At 38.8% G+C, this 26079-nt stretch overlaps 1 protein-coding gene across 1 annotated transcript; it reads left to right on the plus strand.

Moving 5' to 3' along the window:
• Nucleotides 1–908: 908 nt before the first annotated feature.
• Nucleotides 909–25912, plus strand: LOC140108721 (mitochondrial Rho GTPase 1). The gene is made up of 11 exons (XM_072131912.1): nucleotides 909–1091; nucleotides 17435–17493; nucleotides 18552–18633; nucleotides 19273–19316; nucleotides 19416–19469; nucleotides 21135–21187; nucleotides 21262–21370; nucleotides 21909–22010; nucleotides 22080–22178; nucleotides 22253–22361; nucleotides 25770–25912. The coding sequence occupies exons 1-11, from the start codon at nucleotides 1055–1057 to the stop codon at nucleotides 25892–25894; spliced, it is 873 nt and encodes a 290-aa protein (XP_071988013.1). The 5' UTR covers nucleotides 909–1054; the 3' UTR covers nucleotides 25895–25912.
• The last annotated feature ends 167 nt before the right edge of the window (nucleotides 25913–26079 follow it).

Here is a 26079-nt window from a genome sequence, read left to right on the forward strand (position 1 = left end):
CTGTCATTCTCCTCACACACACTAGACATGGCGGAGCCTGTCATTCTCCTCACACACACTAGACATGGCGGATCTCCTGTCATCCTCCTCACACACACTAGACATGGCGGATCCTGTCATCCTCCTCACACACACTAGACATGGCGGATCTCCTGTCACTCTCCTCACACACACTAGACATGGCGGATCTCCTGTCATCCTCCTCACACACACTAGACATGGCGGATCTCCTGTCACCCTCCTCACACACACTAGACATGGCGGATCCTGTCATCCTCCTCACACACACTAGACATGGCGGATCTCCTGTCACTCTCCTCACACACTAGACATGGCGGATCTCCTGTCATCCTCCTCACACACACTAGACATGGCGGATCTCCTGTCATCCTCCTCACACACACTAGACATGGCGGATCTCCTGTCATCCTCCTCACACACACTAGACATGGCGGATCTCCTGTCACTCTCCTCACACACACTAGACATGGCGGATCTCCTGTCATCCTCCTAACACACACTAGACATGGCGGATCTCCTGTCACTCTCCTCACACACACTAGACATGGCGGATCTCCTGTCATCCTCCTCACACACACTAGACATGGCGGATCCTGTCATCCTCCTCACACACACTAGACATGGCGGATCCTGTCATCCTCCTCACACACACTAGACATGGCGGATCTCCTGTCACTCTCCTCACACACACTAGACATGGCGGATCTCCTGTCACTCTCCTCACACACACACACATACACTACTGAAAGCTCTTGTCTCTGCTTGTCACTGACAATCCCGCCGTCAGTCACGCATGCGCGCATGCGCGCAGCCGCCACAGCGCGTCTCTTTTAGCTGCTATCGCGCATGCTCGCCTGGATGTAGCTGGTGGCCCCGCCTCCTGTGTTGCGTCTCGCCTTCAGTGCTCCGCCCCGTTTGTCCCCGCCGGGCCGCCGTCCTCCAGTCTCTTCAGTGCGGGCTGCGCCGTGAGGTGACACCGGGGTCCCGGCGGGAGGAATAGGCCGCGGCGCCTCCCACACACCGGGAACACGCCATGAAGAAGGACGTGCGGATCCTGCTGGTGGGAGAACGTAAGCACCTGGGCACGGTGTCCTGCGAGGGTCATATCACCCGCTGTACACTGTAACCTTATATATGTCCTGGAGACTATAGGAGACCTCCCTCCCCTGAGCAACTGTATACTATATACCCGGTGCATTATATATACTGTATACTATATACACGGTACATTATATATACTGTATACTATATACACGGTACATTATATATACTGTATACTATATACACGGTACATTATATATACTGTATACTATATACCCCGTACATTATATATACTGTATACTATATACCCCGTACATTATATATACTGTATACTATATACCCCGTACATTATATATACTGTATACCCAGTGCATTATATATACTGTATACTATATATCCTGTACATTATATATACTGTATACTATATACCCCGTACATTATATATACTGTATACTATACACCCTGTACATTATATGTATACTATATACCCCGTACATTATATATATATACTGTATACCCGGTGCATTATATATACTGTATACTATATACCCCGTACATTATATGTATACTATATACCCCGTACATTATATATATACTGTATACCCGGTGCATTATATATACTGTATACTATATACCCGGTGCATTATATATACTGTATACCCTGTACATTATATATACTGTATACTATATACCCGGTGCATTATATATACTGTATACTATATACCCCGTACATTATACTGTATACTATATACCCGTACATTATATATATATACTGTATACTATATACCCCGTACATTATATATACTGTATACTATATACCCGGTACATTATATATACTGTATACTATATACCGGGTGCATTATATATACTGTATACTATATACCCGGTGCATTATATATACTGTATACTATATACCCCTTACATTATATATACTGTATACTATATACCCGGTGCATTATATATACTGTATACTATATACCCTGTACATTATATATACTGTATACTATATACCCCGTACATTATATATATACTGTATACTATATACCCCGTACATTATATATACTGTATACTATATACCCCATACATTATATATACTGTATACTATATACCCCGTACATTATATATACTGTATACTATATACCCCGTACATTATATGTACCGGTATACTATATACCCTGTACATTATATACTGTATACTATATACCCCGCACATTATATACTGTATACTATATACCCCATACATTATATATATATACTGTATACTATATACCCCATACATTATATATATATACTGTATACTATATACCCCGCACATTATATACTGTATACTATATACCCCATACATTATATATATATATACTGTATACTATATACCCGGTACATTATATATACCGTATACTATATACCCGGTGCATTATATATACTGTATACTATATACCCCGCACATTATATATATATACTGTATACTATATACCCCGTACATTATATATATATACTGTATACTATATACCCCGCACATTATATATATATACTGTATACTATATACCCCGTACATTATATATATATATATATATACTATATACCCCGTACATTATATACTGTATACTATATACCCGGTACATTATATATACTGTATACTATATACCCGGTACATTATATATACTGTATACTATATACCCGGTACATTATATATACTGTATACTATATACCCGGTACATTATATATACTGTATACTATATACCCGGTACATTATATACTGTATACTATATACCCCGTACATTATATATATATACTATATACCCCGTACATTATATATACTGTATACTATATACCCCGTACATTATATATACTGTATACTATATACCCGGTACATTATATGTATACTATATACCCCGCACATTATATATACTGTATACTATATACCCCGTACATTATATATATATACTGTATACTATATACCCGGTACATTATATATACTGTATACTATATACCCGGTGCATTATATATACTGTATACTATATACCCGGTGCATTATATATACCGTATACTATATACCCGGTACATTATATATACCGTATTCTATATACCCCGTACATTATATATACTGTATACTATATACCCGGTACATTATATATACTGTATACTATATACCCCGTACATTATATATACTGTATACTATATACCCCGTACATTATATATATACTGTATACTATATACCCCGTACATTATATATACTGTATACTATATACCCCGTACATTATATATATATATATACTATATACCCCGTACATTATATATACTGTATACTATATACCCGGTGCATTATATATACTGTATACTGTATACCCGGTGCATTATATATACTGTATACTATATACCCCGTACATTATATATACTGTATACTATATACCCCGTACATTATATATACTGTATACTATATACCCCGCACATTATATACTGTATACTATATACCCCGCACATTATATATATACTGTATACTATATACCCCGTACATTATATATATATATATATATATATATATATATATACTATATACCCCGTACATTATATATATATACTGTATACTATATACCCGGTACATTATATATACTGTATACTATATACCCCGTACATTATATACTGTATACTATATACCCCGTACATTATATATATATACTGTATACTATATACCCCGTACATTATATACTGTATACTATATACCCCATACATTATATATATATATATACTGTATACTATATACCCCGTACATTATATATACTGTATACTATATACCTGGTGCATTATATATACTGTATACTATATACCCCGTACATTATATATATATACTGTATACTATATACCCCGTACATTATATATACTGTATACTATATACCCCGTACATTATATATATACTATATACCCCGTACATTATATATACTGTATACTATATACCCCGTACATTATATATACTGTATACTATATACCCGGTACATTATATATACTGTATACTATATACCGGGTGCATTATATATACTGTATACTATATACCCGGTGCATTATATATACTGTATACTATATACCCCGTACATTATATATACTGTATACTATATACCCCGTACATTATATATATATATATATATATATACTGTATACTATATACCCCATACATTATATATACTGTATACTATATACCCCGTACATTATATATACTGTATACTATATACCCCGTACATTATATATATATACTGTATACTATATACCCCGTACATTATATATATACTGTATACTATATACCCCGTACATTATATATATACACTGTATAATATATACCCCGCACATTATATATATATATATATATACTGTATACTATATACCCCGTACATTATATTTATATACTGTATACTATATACCCGGTGCATTATATATACTGTATACTATATACCCGGTGCATTATATATATACTGTATACTATATACCCCGTACATTATATATACTGTATACTATACACCCCGTACATTATATATATACTGTATACTATACACCTCGTACATTATATATACTGTATACTATATACCCCGTACATTATATATATACTGTATACTATACACCCCGTACATTATATATACTGTATACTATATACCTGGTGCATTATATATACTGTATACTATATACCCCGTACATTATATATATACTGTATACTATATACCCCGTACATTATATACTGTATACTATATACCCCATACATTATATATATACCCCGTACATTATATATACTGTATACTATATACCCCGTGCATTATATACTGTATACTATATACCCCGAACATTATATATATATATACTGTATACTATATACCCCGCACATTATATATACTGTATACTATATACCCCGTACATTATATATATATATATATATATATATATACTGTATACTATATACCCCGTGCATTATATATACTGTATACTATATACCCCGTACATTATATATACTGTATACTATATACCCCGTACATTATATATATACACTGTATAATATATACCCCGCACATTATATACTGTATACTATATACCCCGTACATTATATTTATATACTGTATACTATATACCCGGTGCATTATATATACTGTATACTATATACCCCGTACATTATATATATACTGTATACTATATACCCCGTACATTATATATACTGTATACTATATACCCCGTACATTATATATACTGTATACTATATACCCCGTACATTATATATACTGTATACTATATAACCCGTACATTATATATATATACTGTATACTATATACCCCGTACATTATATATATATACTGTATACTATATACCCCGTACATTATATATACTGTATACTATATACCCCTTACATTATATATACTGTATACTATATACCCCGTACATTATATATACTGTATACTATATAACCCGTACATTATATATATATACTGTATACTATATACCCCGTACATTATATATATATACTGTATACTATATACCCCGTACATTATATATATACACTGTATAATATATACCCCGTACATTATATATATATATACTGTATACTATATACCCTGTACATTATATATATACTGTATACTATATACCCTGTACATTATATACTGTATACTATATACCCGGTACATTATATATACTGTATACTATATACCCCGTACATTATATATACTGTATACTATATACCCCTTACATTATATATATACTGTATACTATATACCCCGTACATTATATACTGTATACTATATACCCGGTACATTATATATACTGTATTCTATATACCCGGTACATTATATATACTGTATACTATATACCCTGTACATTATATATACTGTATACTGTATACCCGGTACATTATATATACTGTATACTGTATACCCTGTACATTATATATACTGTATACTATATACCCTGTACATTATATATACTGTATACTATATACCCGGTACATTATATATACTGTATACTATATACCCGGTACATTATATATACTGTATACTATATACCCGGTGCATTATATATACTGTATACTATATATCCCGTACATTATATATACTGTATACTATATACCCCGTACATTATATATACTGTATTCTATATACCCGGTACATTATATATACTGTATACTATATACCCTGTACATTATATATACTGTATACTGTATACCCTGTACATTATATATACTGTATACTATATACCCGGTACATTATATATACTGTATACTATATACCCTGTACATTATATATACTGTATACTATATACCCTGTACATTATATATACTGTATACTATATACCCCGTACATTATATATATATATATATATATATATATATATATATATATATATATATATACTATATACCCCGTACATTATATATACTGTATTCTATATACCCCGCACATTATATATATATATATACTTTATACCCCGTACATTATATATACTGTATACTATATACCCCGTACATTATATATATACTGTATACTATATACCCCGTACATTATATATATACTGTATACTATATACCTGGTGCATTATATATACTGTATACTATATACCCGGTGCATTATATATACTATATACCCGGTACATTATATATACCGTATACTATATACCCCGTGCATTATATATACTGTATACTATATACCCCGTACATTATATATACTGTATACTATATACCCCATACATTATATATATACTGTATACTATATACCCCGTACATTATATATACTGTATACTATATACCCCGTACATTATATATACTGTATACTATATACCCGGTACATTATATATACTGTATACTATATACCCGGTACATTATATATATACTGTATACTATATACCCCTTACATTTTATATACTGTATACTATATACCCCGTACATTATATATACTGTATACTATATACCCCGTACATTATATATATACTGTATACTATATACCCCGTACATTATATATACTGTATACTATATACCTGGTGCATTATATATACTGTATACTATATACCCGGTGCATTATATATACTATATACCCGGTACATTATATATACCGTATACTATATACCCCGTGCATTATATATACTGTATACTATATACCCCGTACATTATATATACTGTATACTATATACCCCATACATTATATATATACTGTATACTATATACCCCGTACATTATATATACTGTATACTATATACCCCGTACATTATATATACTGTATACTATATACCCCGTACATTATATATACTGTATACTATATACCCGGTACATTATATATATACTGTATACTATATACCCCTTACATTATATATACTGTATACTATATACCCCTTACATTATATATACTGTATACTATATACCCCGTACATTATATATACTGTATACTATATACCCCGTACATTATATATATACTGTATACTATATACCCGGTACATTATATATATACTGTATACTATATACCCGGTACATTATATATATACTGTATACTATATACCCTGTACATTATATATATATACTATATACCCCGTACATTATATATACTGTATACTATATACCCCTTACATTATATATACTGTATACTATATACCCCACACATTATATATACTGTATACTATATACCCGGTGCATTATATATACTATATACCCGGTACATTATATATACCGTATACTATATACCCCGTGCATTATATATACTGTATACTATATACCCCGTACATTATATATACTGTATACTATATACCCCATACATTATATATATACTGTATACTATATACCCCGTACATTATATATACTGTATACTATATACCCCGTACATTATATATACTGTATACTATATACCCCGTACATTATATATACTGTATACTATATACCCGGTACATTATATATATACTGTATACTATATACCCCTTACATTATATATACTGTATACTATATACCCCTTACATTATATATACTGTATACTATATACCCCGTACATTATATATACTGTATACTATATACCCCGTACATTATATATATACTGTATACTATATACCCGGTACATTATATATATACTGTATACTATATACCCGGTACATTATATATATACTGTATACTATATACCCCGTACATTATATATATACTATATACCCCGTACATTATATATACTGTATACTATATACCCCTTACATTATATATACTGTATACTATATACCCCACACATTATATATACTGTATACTATATACCCGGTGCATTATATATACTATATACCCGGTACATTATATATACCGTATACTATATACCCCGTGCATTATATATACTGTATACTATATACCCCGTACATTATATATACTGTATACTATATACCCCGTACATTATATATATACTGTATACTATATACCCCGTACATTATATATATACTGTATACTATATACCCCGTACATTATATATACTGTATACTATATACCCCGTACATTATATATACTGTATACTATATACCCCGTACATTATATATACTGTATACTATATACCCCGTACATTATATATATACTGTATACTATATACCCCGTACATTATATATACTGTATACTATATACCCGGTACATTATATATACTGTATACTATATACCCCTTACATTATATATACTGTATACTATATACCCCGTACATTATATATACTGTATACTATATACCCCTTACATTATATATACTGTATACTATATACCCCTTACATTATATATACTGTATACTATATACCCCGCACATTATATATACTGTATACTATATACCCGGTACATTATATATATACTGTATACTATATACCCCGTACATTATATATATACACTGTATAATATATACCCCGTACATTATATATACTGTATACTATATACCCTGTACATTATATATATACTGTATACTATATACCCTGTACATTATATACTGTATACTATATACCCGGTACATTATATATACTGTATTCTATATACCCGGTACATTATATATACTGTATACTATATACCCTGTACATTATATATACTGTATACTATATACCCCGTACATTATATATACTGTATACTATATACCCCGTACATTATATATATACTGTATACTATATACCCCGTACATTATATATACTGTATACTATATACCCTGTACATTATATACTGTATACTATATACCCCGTACATTATATATATACTGTATACTATATACCCCGTACATTATATATACTGTATACTATACACCCGGTACATTATATATACTGTATACTATATACCCGGTACATTATATATATATATATATACTATATACCCCGTACATTATATATATATACTATATACCCCGTACATTATATATATATATATATACTATATACCCCGTACATTATATATATATTCTATATACCCCGTACATTATATATATATATATACTATATACCCCGTACATTATATATACTGTATACTATATACCCCGTACATTATATATATATATACTATATACCCCGTACATTATATATACTGTATACTATATACCCCGTACATTATATATATATATATATACTATATACCCCGTACATTATATATATATTCTATATACCCCGTACATTATATATATATATATACTATATACCCCGTACATTATATATACTGTATACTATATACCCCGTACATTATATATACTGTATACTATATACCCCGTACATTATATATATATATACTATATACCCCGTACATTATATATATATATATACTATATACCCCGTACATTATATATATATATACTATATACCCCGTACATTATATATATATATATATATATACTGTATACCCCGCACATTATATATATATACTGTATACTATATACCCCGTACATTATATATATACTGTATACTATATACCCCGTACATTATATATATACTGTATACTATATACCCCGTACATTATATATACTGTATACTATATACCCCTTACATTATATATATATACTGTATACTATATACCCCGTACATTATATATATACTGTATACTATATACCCCGTACATTATATATATACTGTATACTATATACCCTGTACATTATATATACTGTATACTATATACCCCGTACATTATATATACTGTATACCATATACCCCGTACATTATATATATATACTGTATACTATATACCCGGTACATTATATATACTATATACCCTGTACATTATATATACTGTATACTATATACCCCGTACATTATATATACTGTATACCATATACCCCGTACATTATATATATATACTGTATACTATATACCCGGTACATTATATATACTATATACCCTGTACATTATATATACTGTATACTATATACCCCGTACATTATATATACTGTATACCATATACCCCGTACATTATATATATATACTGTATACTATATACCCGGTACATTATATATACTATATACCCGGTACATTATATATACTGTATACTATATACCCTGTACATTATATATATACTGTATACTATATACCCCGTACATTATATATACTGTATACTATATACCCGGTACATTATATATACTGTATACTATATACCCCGTACATTATATATACTGTATACTATATACCCCGTACATTATATATACTGTATACTATATACCCCGTACATTATATATACTGTATACTATATACCCCGTACATTATATATACTGTATACTATATACCCCGTACATTATATATACTGTATACTATATACCCGGTACATTATATATATACTGTATACTATATACCCCTTACATTATATATACTGTATACTATATACCCCGTACATTATATATACTGTATACTATATACCCCGTACATTATATATACTGTATACTATATACCCCGTACATTATATATATATACTGTATACTATATACCCCGTACATTATATATACTGTATACTATATACCTGGTGCATTATATATACTGTATACTATATACCCGGTGCATTATATATACTATATACCCGGTACATTATATATACCGTATACTATATACCCCGTGCATTATATATACTGTATACTATATACCCCGTACATTATATATACTGTATACTATATACCCCGTACATTATATATATACTGTATACTATATACCCCGTACATTATATATACTGTATACTATATACCCCGTACATTATATATACTGTATACTATATACCCGGTACATTATATATATACTGTATACTATATACCCCTTACATTATATATACTGTATACTATATACCCCTTACATTATATATACTGTATACTATATACCCCGTACATTATATATACTGTATACTATATACCCCGTACATTATATATATACTGTATACTATATACCCGGTACATTATATATATACTGTATACTATATACCCCGTACATTATATATATACTATATACCCCGTACATTATATATACTGTATACTATATACCCCTTACATTATATATACTGTATACTATATACCCCACACATTATATATACTGTATACTATATACCCGGTGCATTATATATACTATATACCCGGTACATTATATATACCGTATACTATATACCCCGTGCATTATATATACTGTATACTATATACCCCGTACATTATATATACTGTATACTATATACCCCGTACATTATATATATACTGTATACTATATACCCCGTACATTATATATACTGTATACTATATACCCCGTACATTATATATACTGTATACTATATACCCCGTACATTATATATATACTGTATACTATATACCCGGTACATTATATATATACTGTATACTATATACCCCGTACATTATATATACTGTATACTATATACCCCTTACATTATATATACTGTATACTATATACCCCTTACATTATATATACTGTATACTATATACCCCGCACATTATATATACTGTATACTATATACCCGGTACATTATATATATACTGTATACTATATACCCCGTACATTATATATATACACTGTATAATATATACCCCGTACATTATATATACTGTATACTATATACCCTGTACATTATATATATACTGTATACTATATACCCTGTACATTATATACTGTATACTATATACCCCGTACATTATATACTGTATACTATATACCCGGTACATTATATATACTGTATTCTATATACCCGGTACATTATATATATATATACTATATACCCCGTACATTATATATATATACTATATACCCCGTACATTATATATATATATATATACTATATACCCCGTACATTATATATATATTCTATATACCCCGTACATTATATATATATATATATATATATATATATATATACTATATACCCCGTACATTATATATACTGTATACTATATACCCCGTACATTATATATATATATACTATATACCCTGTACATTATATATATATATACTATATACCCCGTACATTATATATATATATATATATACTATATACCCCGCACATTATATATATATATACTGTATACTATATACCCCGTACATTATATATATACTGTATACTATATACCCCGTACATTATATATACTGTATACTATATACCCCTTACATTATATATATATACTGTATACTATATACCCCGTACATTATATATACTGTATACTATATACCCGGTGCATTATATATACTGTATACTATATACCCGGTACATTATATATACTGTATACTATATACCCCGTACATTATATATACTGTATACTATATACCCCGTACATTATATATACTGTATACTATATACCCCGTACATTATATATACTGTATACTATATACCCCGTACATTATATATATACACTGTATAATATATAACCCGTACATTATATATATATATATATACTGTATACTATATACCCTGTACATTATATATATACTGTATACTATATACCCTGTACATTATATATACTGTATACTATATACCCCGTACATTATATATACTGTATACTATATACCCCGTACATTATATATACTGTATACTATATACCCCGTACATTATATATACTGTATACTATATACCCCGTACATTATATATACTGTATACTATATACCCGGTACATTATATATATACTGTATACTATATACCCCGTACATTATATATATATATATATATACTATATACCCCGCACATTATATATATATACTGTATACTATATACCCCGTACATTATATATATACTGTATACTATATACCCCGTACATTATATATACTGTATACTATATACCCCTTACATTATATATATATACTGTATACTATATACCCCGTACATTATATATACTGTATACTATATACCCCGTACATTATATATACTGTATACTATATACCTGGTACATTATATATACTGTATACTATATACCCGGTGCATTATATATACTGTATACTATATAACCCGTACATTATATATACTGTATACTATATACCCCGTACATTATATATACTGTATACTATATACCCCGTACATTATATATACTGTATACTATATACCCCGTACATTATATATATACACTGTATAATATATAACCCGTACATTATATATATATATACTGTATACTATATACCCTGTACATTATATATATACTGTATACTATATACCCTGTACATTATATATACTGTATACTATATACCCCGTACATTATATATACTGTATACTATATACCCCGTACATTATATATACTGTATACTATATACCCCGTACATTATATATACTGTATACTATATACCCCGTACATTATATATACTGTATATATATACCCTGTACATTATATATATACTGTATACTATATACCCTGTACATTATATACTGTATACTATATACCCCGTACATTATATACTGTATACTATATACCCGGTACATTATATATACTGTATTCTATATACCCGGTACATTATATATATATATACTATATACCCCGTACATTATATATATATACTATATACCTCGTACATTATATATATACTGTATACTATATACCCCGTACATTATATACTGTATACTATATACCCGGTACATTATATATACTGTATACTATATACCCGGTACATTATATATACTGTATACTATATACCCGGTACATTATATATACTGTATACTATATACCCCGTACATTATATATACTGTATACTATATACCCCGTACATTATATATATATACTGTATACTATATACCCCGTACATTATATATACTGTATACTATATACCCCGTACATTATATATATACTGTATACTATATACCCCGTACATTATATATATACTGTATACTATATACCCCGCACATTATATATACTGTATACTATATACCCGGTACATTATATATACTGTATACTATATACCTGGTGCATTATATATACTGTATACTATATACCCGGTGCATTATATATACTATATACCCGGTACATTATATATACCGTATACTATATACCCCGTGCAATATATATACTGTATACTATATACCCCGTACATTATATATACTGTATACTATATACCCCGTACATTATATATATACTGTATACTATATATCCTGTACATTATATATACTGTATACTATATACCCCGTACATTATATATACTGTATACTATATACCCCGTACATTATATATACTGTATACTATATACCCGGTACATTATATATATACTGTATACTATATACCCGGTACATTATATATATACTGTATACTATATACCCCGTACATTATATATACTGTATACTATATACCCCGTACATTATATATACTGTATACTATATACCCCGTACATTATATATATACTATATACCCGGTACATTATATATACTGTATACTATATACCCCGTACATTATATATATATACTGTATACTATATACCCCGTACATTATATATACTGTATACTATATACCCGGCACATTATATATACTGTATACTATATACCCCTTACATTATATATACTGTATACTATATACCCGGTACATTATATATACTGTATACTATATACCCCGTACATTATATATATACTGTATACTATATACCCGGTACATTATATATACTGTATACTATATACCCCGTACATTATATATACTGTATACTATATACCCCGTACATTATATATACTGTATACTATATACCCCGTACATTATATGTATACTGTATACTATACACCCCTTACATTATATATACTGTATACTATATACCCCGTACATTATATATATACTGTATACTATATACCCCGTACATTATATATATACTGTATACTATATACCCCGTACATTATATATACTGTATACTATACACCCCGTACATTATATATACTGTATACTATATACCCTGTACATTATATATACTGTATACTATATACCCCGTACATTATATATATACTGTATACTATATACCCCGTACATTATATATATACTGTATACTATACACCCCGTACATTATATATACTGTATACTATACACCCCGTACATTATATATACTGTATACTATATACCCCGTACATTATATATACTGTATACTATATACCCCGTACATTATATATACCGTATACTATATACCCCGTACATTATATATACTGTATACTATATACCCCGTACATTATATATATACTGTATACTATATACCCCGCACATTATATACTGTATACTATATACCCCGCACATTATATATACTGTATACTATATACCCGGTACATTATATATACTGTATACTATATACCCCTTACATTATATATACTGTATACTATATACCCCGTACATTATATGTACCGGTATACTATATACCCCGTACATTATATATATACTGTATACTATATACCCCTTACATTATATATACTGTATACTATATACCCCGTACATTATATATATACTGTATACTATATACTCCGTACATTATATATACTGTATACTATATACCCCGTACATTATATATACTGTATACTATATACCCCGTACATTATATATATACTGTATACTATATACTCCGTACATTATATATACTGTATACTATATACCCCGTACATTATATATACTGTATACTATATACCCCTTACATTATATATATATACTGTATACTATATACCCCGTACATTATATATACTGTATACTATATACCCCGTACATTATATATATACTGTATACTGTATACCCCGTACATTATATATATACTGTATACTGTATACCCGGTGCATTATATATACTGTATACTATATACCCCGTACATTATATATACTGTATACTATATACCCCGTACATTATATATATACTGTATACTATATACCCGGCACATTATATATACTGTATACCCGGTGCATTATATATACTGTATACTATATACCCCGTACATTATATATACTGTATACTATATACCCCGTACATTATATATATACTGTATACTATATACCCGGCACATTATATATACTGTATACCCCGTACATTATATATACTGTATACTATATACCCGGTACATTATATATACTGTATACCCGGTGCATTATATATATATATATATATATATATACTGTATACTATATACCCCTTACATTATATATATATATATATACTGTATACTATATACCCCGTACATTATATATACTGTATACCCCTTACATTATATATATATATATATATATATACTGTATACTATATACCCCTTACATTATATATATATATATACTGTATACTATATACCCCGTACATTATATATACTGTATACTATATACCCCTTACATTATATATATATATATATATATACTGTATACTATATACCCCTTACATTATATATATATATATATATATATATATATATATATATATACTGTATACTATATACCCCGTACATTATATATACTGTATACTATATACCCCTTACATTATATATATATATATATATATATACTGTATACTATATACCTGGTGCATTATATATATACTGTATACTATATACCTGCTGCATTATATATACTGTATACTATATACTCGGGACATTATATATACTGTATACTATATACCCCGTACATTATATATACTGTATACTATATACCCCGTACATTATATATACTGTATACTATATACCCCTTACATTATATATATATATATATACTGTATACTATATACCCGGTACATTATATATACTGTATACCCGGTGCATTATATATACTGTATACTATATACCCCGTACATTATATATACTGTATACTATATACTCGGGACATTATATATACTGGGTACATTGTGTATACTCTTGGGGGGTCTGTGGGGTCACAGTGGTCAGGCGCATCATTAGGAGAACGATCATATTGAGGCTCTGCCTTCGGGAGCACCCGGTATTTCATGGTCTCTCGCCTCCTGCTATGAGTTCATCCCTTGTAGATTATAATGTGACTTTTCCTGTGTTTTGTTTGAAGCCCGAGTGGGGAAGACGTCTCTCATCATGTCCCTGGTCAGCGAGGAGTTCCCAGAGGAGGTGAGGGGGGTGTGCTGCCAAGGGGGGATCGATCGCTCAGCGCCGTGGGGCCCGGGGTGGGATCGGCCCGTTATGCGCTGTGGGACCCGGGGTGGGATCGGCCCGTTATGCGCTGTGGGACCCGGGGTGGGATCGGCCCGTTATGCGCCGCGGGGCCCGGGGTGGGATCGGCCAGCTCTGCGCCGCGGGGCCCGGGGTGGGATCGGCCAGCTCTGCGCCGCGGGGCACGGGGTGGGATCGGCCAGCTCTGCGCCGCGGGGCCCGGGGTGGGATCGGCCAGCTCTGTGCCGCGGGGCCCGGGGTGAGATCGGCCAGCTCTGCGCCGCGGGGCCCGGGGTGGGATCGGCCAGCTCTGCGCCGCGGGGCCCGGGGTGGGATCGGCCAGCTCTGCGCCGCGGGGCCCGGGGTGGGATCGGCCAGCTCTGCGCCGCGGGGCCCGGGGTGGGATCGGCCAGCTCTGCGCCGCGGGGCCCGGGGTGGGATCGGCCAGCTCTGCGCCGCGGGGCCCGGGGTGGGATCGGCCAGCTCTGCGCCGCGGGGCCCGGGGTGGGATCGGCCAGCTCTGCGCCGCGGGGCCCGGGGTGGGATCGGCCAGCTCTGCGCCGCGGGGCCCGGGGTGGGATCGGCCAGCTCTGCGCCGCGGGGCCCGGGGTGGGATCGGCCAGCTCTGCGCCGCGGGGCCCGGGGTGGGATCGGCCAGCTCTGCGCCGCGGGGCCCGGGGTGGGATCGGCCAGCTCTGCGCCGCGGGGCCCGGGGTGGGATCGGCCAGCTCTGCGCCGCGGGGCCCGGGGTGGGATCGGCCAGCTCTGCGCCGCGGGGCCCGGGGTGGGGTCGGCCAGCTCTGCGCCGCGGGGCCCGGGGTGGGGTCGGCCAGCTCTGCGCCGCGGGGCCCGGGGTGGGGTCGGCCAGCTCTGCGCCGCGGGGCCCGGGGTGGGGTCGGCCAGCTCTGCGCCGCGGGGCCCGGGGTGGGGTCGGCCAGCTCTGCGCCGCGGGGCCCGGGGTGGGGTCGGCCAGCTCTGCGCTCAGCATAACTGCTTTCTCGGACTTTTGTTTTCAGGTCCCGCCTCGAGCTGAGGAAATTACTATTCCAGGAGACGTGACCCCGGAGCGGGTGCCCACCCACATTGTAGATTATTCTGGTAAACCTCATCTCTTCATATCCTAGCACACTAATACTGAAGAGCATTCTACCTCAGCCCATATAGCCAGAGCCCAGTGCATGCGGGGGAGGAGCGTGTGGTGGAGCAGAGCCATTGGTTAGACAGCTGCGGGGGAGGAGCTTGTGGTGGAGTTCATCCATTGGTTACAGTGCTGAAGAGGAGGAGCATGTGGTGGAGTTCAGCCATTGGTTAGACAGCTGCGGGGGAGGATCTTGTGGTGGAGTTCAGCCATTGGTTACAGTGCTGAAGGAGGAGCTTGTGGTGGAGTAGAGCCATTGGTTAGACAGATGTGGGAGAGGAGCTTGTGGTGGAGTAGAGCCATTGGTTACAGTGCTGAAGAGGAGGAGCTTGTGGTGGAGTAGAGCCATTGGTTAGACAGCTGCAGGGGAGGCGCTTGTGGTGGAGTTCATCCATTAGTTACAGTGCTGAAGAGGAGGAGCTCGTGGTGGAGTAGAGCCATTGGTTACAGTGCTGAAGAGGAGGAGCTTGTGGTGGAGTAGAGCCATTGGTTAGACAGCTGCAGGGGAGGCGCTTGTGGTGGAGTTCATCCATTGGTTACAGTGCTGAAGAGGAGGAGCTTGTGCAGTTGTTTAAGTTCATTCTCTCTTCTGGTTGCAGAGGCGGAGCAGACAGATGAGCAGCTTTATAATGAGATCTCCCGGGTAAGACCACTCCCCTAGAGGATAGCCCCTCCCCTCGGTGGTCACATGACACCCTCTGAGTAAGTGCTTCTCTTCTTGTTCTGTTCTTTGATGATGCAGGCGAATGTCATCTGTATCGTGTACGCCGTCAACAATAAGAATTCCATCGAAAAGGTCAGTGGAGGCTCCCCGCCCGCCCTGTGCCCCCCAGCCGATTTCTCCCTGGGCCCCCCGCCTCTTTTTTCCCAGGGCCCGCAACCCCAGACCTCGCTGCTTTCTCCTGGGGCGTCCCCACCTGCCCCGCTTTCTCATCCCGTGCTCCCCCTCTCCCCGCTCTCTCATGCCGCGCTCCCCTCTCCCCGCTCTCTCATCCTGCGCCCCCCTCTCCTCGCTCTCTCGTCCCGCGCTCCTCCCCTCTCCCCGCTCTCTCGTCCGCGCTCCTCCCCTCTCCCCGCTCTCTCGTCCCGCGCTCCTCCCTCTCCCCGCTCTCTCGTCCTGCGCCTCCCCGCTCCCCGCTCTCTCGTCCTGCGCTCCCCGCTCTCGCGTCCCGCGCTCCTCCCCTCTCCCCGCTCTCCGGTCCCGCGCTCCCTCCCCTCTCCCCGCTCTCGCGTCCCGCGCTCCTCCCCTCTCCCCGCTCTCGCGTCCCGCGCTCCTCCCCTCTCCCCGCTCTCGCGTCCCGCGCTCCTCCCCTCTCCCCGCTCTCGCGTCCCGCGCTCCTCCCCTCTCCCCGCTCTCGCGTCCCGCGCTCCTCCCCTCTCCCCGCTCTCGCGTCCCGCGCTCCTCCCCTCTCCCCGCTCTCGCGTCCCGCGCTCCTCCCCTCTCCCCGTCTCGCGTCCCGCGCTCCTCCCTCTCCCGCTCTCGCGTCCCGCGCTCCTCCCCTCTCCCCGCTCTCGCGTCCCGCCTCCTCCCCTCTCCCCGCTCTCGCGTCCCGCGCTCCTCCCCTCTCCCCGCTCTCGCGTCCCGCGCTCCTCCCCTCTCCCCGCTCTCGCGTCCCGCGCTCCTCCCTCTCCCCGCTCTCGCGTCCCGCGCTCCTCCCCTCTCCCCGCTCTCGCGTCCCGCGCTCCTCCCCTCTCCCCGCTCTCGCGTCCCGCGCTCCTCCCCTCTCCCCGCTCTCGCGTCCGCGCTCCTCCCCTCTCCCCGCTCTCGCGTCCCGCGCTCCTCCCCTCTCCCCGCTCTCGCGTCCCGCGCTCCTCCCCTCTCCCCGCTCTCGCGTCCCGCGCTCCTCCCTCTCCCCGCTCTCGCGTCCCGCGCTCCTCCCCTCTCCCCGCTCTCGCGTCCCGCGCTCCTCCCCTCTCCCCGCTCTCGCGTCCCGCGCTCCTCCCCTCTCCCCGCTCTCGCGGCCCGCGCTCCTCCCCTCTCCCCGCTCTCGCGGCCCGCGCTCCTCCCCTCTCCCCGCTCTCGCGGCCCGCGCTCCTCCCCTCTCCCCGCTCTCGCGGCCCGCGCTCCTCCCCTCTCCCCGCTCTCGCGGCCCGCGCTCCTCCCCTCTCCCCGCTCTCGCGGCCCGCGCTCCTCCCCTCTCCCCGCTCTCGCGGCCCGCGCTCCTCCCCTCTCCCCGCTCTCGCGGCCCGCGCTCCTCCCCTCTCCCGCTCTCGCGGCCCGCGCTCCTCCCCTCTCCCCGCTCTCGCGGCCCGCGCTCCTCCCCTCTCCCCGCTCTCGCGGCCCGCGCTCCTCCCCTCTCCCGCTCTCGCGGCCCGCGCTCCTCCCCTCTCCCCCGCTCTCGCGGCCCGCGCTCCTCCCCTCTCCCCGCTCTCGCGGCCCGCGCTCCTCCCCTCTCCCCGCTCTCGCGGCCCGCGCTCCTCCCCCTCCCTCTGATGTGTAATCTTCTGCTCTTGCCTTTAGGTCACCAATCACTGGATTCCTCTCATTAATGAGCAGACAGACAAGGACAGCAGGTATTGGGGGCAATCCCTGGAACCCCCACTGTGTGCTGTGACAGTAATGACCCCCGCTCTGCCCCTTCTCGTAGGATCCCTCTCATCCTGGTGGGGAATAAGTCGGACCTTTTGGATTACAGCAGCATGGAGACCGTGCTCCCCATCATGAACCAGTATTCAGAGATCGAGACCTGCGTGGAGGTGAGATGGGGGGGTGATGTGATGCGGAGACCCCGGGGCGGGGGGTTGATTGAATGCGGAGACCCGGGGGGGGGGGGCGATGGGATGCGGAGACCGGGGGGGGGGGGGCGATGGGATGCGGAGACCGGGGGGGGGGGGGCGATGGGATGCGGAGACCGGGGGGGGGGGGCGATGGGATGCGGAGACCGGGGGGGGGGGGGGGGGGGCGATGGGATGCGGAGACCGGGGGGGGGGGGGGGCGATGGGATGCGGAGACCGGGGGGGGGGGGGCGATGGGATGCGGAGACCCGGGGGGGGGGGGCGATGGGATGCGGAGACCCGGGGGGGGGGCGATGGGATGCGGAGACCCGGGGGGGGGGGGGGCGATGGGATGCGGAGACCCGGGGGGGGGTGGGGGCGATGGGATGCGGAGACCGGGGGGGGGGGGGCGATGGGATGCGGAGTAAATAAGGTTGTGGGGTCTCGGAGCAGGTATTTGGGGGGCGGGGTTACACTGCTGGGGGGGCTGCAGGTAACAATCACTTGTCGTCTCTCCAAGTGTTCAGCAAAGAACCTGAAGAACATCTCTGAGCTCTTCTACTATGCGCAGAAGGCCGTGCTGCACCCCACCGGCCCCCTGTACTGCCCCGAGGACAAGGAGGTAATGACATCACACTGGGGGGGGCTGTAGAGGGGCTCGTACATGTATAACCCCTCCCCTCACCCATAGCTCCGCCCCGCCTGTGTGAAGGCTCTCACTCGCATCTTCAAGATTTCTGACCTGGACAATGATGGAGTCCTGAACGACGGCGAGCTGAACTTCTTCCAGGTAAGTCGCACTCTGCAGCCACTCAGGGGACGGGAAAAGACCTGCACCCTCAGCTGCCGCTCGGTGTCTTGCAGAGGACCTGCTTCCATATCCCTCTGGCTCCACAAGCCCTGGAGGACGTGAAGAACGTGGTGCGCAAGAACGTCCAAGATGGCGTCTCCGGAAATGGACTGACCCTTAAAGGTGAGCGGATCCAGCATCGGCCCCCACACCCTGATCCAGTGCACCCCAGAGATACTGATGGATGATGGGGGTTATATTATATCCAGGTCACATAGTGATGGATGATGGGGGTTATATTATATACAGGTCACATAGTGATGGATGATGGGGGTTATATTATTCCTGGTCACATAGTGATGGATGATGGGGGTTATATTATATCCAGCTCACATAGTGATGGATGATGGGGGTTATATTATATCCAGGTCACATAGTGATGGATGATGGGGGTTATATTATATCCAGGTCACATAGTGATGGATGATGGGGGTTATATTATATCCAGGGCACATAGTGATGGATGATGGGGGTTATATTATATCCAGGTCACATAGTGATTGGATGATGGGGGTTATATTATATCCAGGTCACATAGTGATGGATGATGGGGGTTATATTATATCCAGGTCACATAGTGATGGATGATGGGGGGTTATATTATATCCTGGTCACAGTGATGGATGATGGGGGTTATATTATATCCGGGTCACATAGTGATGGATGATGGGGGTTATATTATATCCAGGTCACATAGTGATGGATGATGGGGGTTATATTATATCCAGGTCACATAGTGATGGATGATGGGGGTTATATTATATCCAGGTCACATAGTGATGGATGATGGGGGTTATATTATATCCAGGTCACATAGTGATGGATGATGGGGGTTATATTATATCCTGGTCACATAGTGATGGATGATGGGGGTTATATTATATCCGGGTCACATAGGTGATGGATGATGGGGATTATATTATATCCAGGTCACATAGTGATGGATGATGGGGGTTATATTATATCCAGGTCACATAGTGATGGATGATGGGGGTTATATTATATCCAGGTCACATAGTGATGGATGATGGGGGTTATATTATATCCTGGTCACATAGTGATGGATGATGGGGGTTATATTATATCCAGGTCACATAGTGATGGATGATGGGGGTTATATTATATCCGGGTCACATAGTGATGGATGATGGGGGTTATATTATATCCGGGTCACATAGTGATGGATGATGGGGGTTATATTATATCCGGGTCACATAGTGATGGATGATGGGGGTTATATTATATCCTGGTCACATAGTGATGGATGATGGGGGTTATATTATATCCGGGTCACATAGTGATGGATGATGGGGGTTATATTATATCCAGGTCACATAGTGATGGATGATGGGGGTTATATTATATCCAGGTCACATAGTGATGGATGATGGGGGTTATATTATATCCAGGTCACATAGTGATGGATGATGGGGGGTTATATTATATCCAGGTCACATAGTGATGGATGATGGGGGTTATATTATATACAGGTCACATAGTGATGGATGATGGGGGTTATATTATATCCAGGTCACATAGTGATGGATGATGGGGGTTATATTATATCCAGGTCACATAGTGATGGATGATGGGGGTTATATTATATACAGGTCACATAGTGATGGATGATGGGGGTTATATTATATACAGGTCACATAGTGATGGATGATGGGGGTTATATTATATACAGGTCACATAGTGATGGATGATGGGGGTTATATTATATACAGGTCACATAGTGATGGATGATGGGGGTTATATTATATCCAGGTCACATAGTGATGGATGATGGGGGTTATATTATATCCAGTCACATAGTGATGGATGATGGGGGTTATATTATATCCAGCTCACATAGTGATGGATGATGGGGGTTATATTATATCCAGGTCACATAGTGATGGATGATGGGGGTTATATTATATCCAGGTCACATAGTGATGGATGATGGGGGTTATATTATATCCAGGTCACATAGTGATGGATGATGGGGGTTATATTATATCCAGGTCACATAGTGATGGATGATGGGGGTTATATTATATCCGGGTCACATAGTGATGGATGATGGGGGTTATATTATATCCAGGTCACATAGTGATGGATGATGGGGGTTATATTATATCCAGCTCACATAGTGATGGATGATGGGGGTTATATTATATCCAGCTCACATAGTGATGGATGATGGGGGTTATATTATATCCAGCTCACATAGTGATGGATGATGGGGGTTATATTATATCCAGGTCACATAGTGATGGATGATGGGGTTATATTATATCCAGGTCACATAGTGATGGATGATGGGGGTTATATTATATCCGGGTCACATAGTGATGGATGATGGGGGTTATATTATATCCAGGTCACATAGTGATGGATGATGGGGGTTATATTATATCCAGCTCACATAGTGATGGATGATGGGGGTTATATTATATCCAGCTCACATAGTGATGGATGATGGGGGTTATATTATATCCAGCTCACATAGTGATGGATGATGGGGGTTATATTATATCCAGGTCACATAGTGATGGATGATGGGGGTTATGTTATATCCAGGTCACATAGTGATGGATGATGGGGGTTATATTATATCCAGGTCACATAGTGATGGATGATGGGGGTTATACTATATCCTGGTCACATAGTGATGGATGATGGGGGTTATGTTATATCCTGGTCACATAGTGATGGATGATGGGGGTTATATTATATCCAGGTCACATAGTGATGGATGATGGGGGTTATATTATATCCGGGTCACATAGTGATGGATGATGGGGGTTATATTATATCCAGGTCACATAGTGATGGATGATGGGGGTTATATTATATCCTGGTCACATAGTGATGGATGATGGGGGTTATATTATATCCGGGTCACATAGTGATGGATGATGGGGGTTATATTATATCCGGGTCACATAGTGATGGATGATGGGGGTTATATTATATCCAGGTCACATAGTGATGGATGATGGGGGTTATATTATATACAGGTCACATAGTGATGGATGATGGGGGTTATATTATAGTGATGGATGATGGGGGTTATACTATATCCTGGTCACATAGTGATGGATGATGGGGGTTATATTATATCCAGGTCACATAGTGATGGATGATGGGGGTTATATTATATCTGATGGGGGTTATACTATATCCAGGTCACATAGTGATGGATGATGGGGGTTATATTATATCTGATGGGGGTTATATTATATACAGGTCACATAGTGATGGATGATGGGGGTTATATTATATCTGATGGGGGTTATATTATATCCAGGTCACATAGTGATGGATGATGGGGGTTATATTATATCTGATGGGGGTTATACTATATCCGGGTCACATAGTGATGGATGATGGGGGTTATACTATATCCTGGTCACATAGTGATGGATGATGGGGGTTATATTATATCTGATGGGGGTTATACTATATCCTGGTCACATAGTGATGGATGATGGGGGTTATACTATATCTGTGGGTGCAGGGAGTAATTCTCACCTTCTCCAGGCTTCCTGTTCCTGCACACGCTCTTCATCCAGAGGGGGAGACACGAGACCACCTGGACCGTGCTGCGCAGATTTGGATACGATGATGACCTGGAGCTGACGCCAGAATATCTCTTCCCTCAGTAATGACATTGGTGCAGCAGAGGGGGGGTCTGGGCGGCGGAAGGGAGGGGGGGTCTGGGCGGCGGAAGGGAGGGGGGGTCTGGGCGGCGAAAGGGAGGGGGGGTCTGGGGGCGGCGGAAGGGAGGGGGGTCTGGGCGGCGGAAGGGAGGGGGGTCTGGGCGGCGGAAGGGGTGGGGGGGGTCTGGGCG

The sequence above is a fragment of the Engystomops pustulosus genome, unplaced genomic scaffold, assembly GCF_040894005.1.
Source record: "Engystomops pustulosus unplaced genomic scaffold, aEngPut4.maternal MAT_SCAFFOLD_173, whole genome shotgun sequence".
NCBI lineage: Eukaryota > Metazoa > Chordata > Amphibia > Anura > Leptodactylidae > Engystomops > Engystomops pustulosus.

Bases quoted from the DNA above. Each gene is read 5' to 3' on its own strand.
- LOC140108721 (XM_072131912.1), top strand. From the start codon at position 1,055: ATGAAGAAGGACGTGCGGATCCTGCTGGTGGGAGAAC. The intron at 1,092-17,434 runs GTAAGCACCTGG...TTTTGTTTGAAG, and splicing joins GATCCTGCTGGTGGGAGAAC to CCCGAGTGGGGAAGACGTCT. The intron at 21,188-21,261 runs GTATTGGGGGCA...CCCTTCTCGTAG, and splicing joins CAGACAGACAAGGACAGCAG to GATCCCTCTCATCCTGGTGG.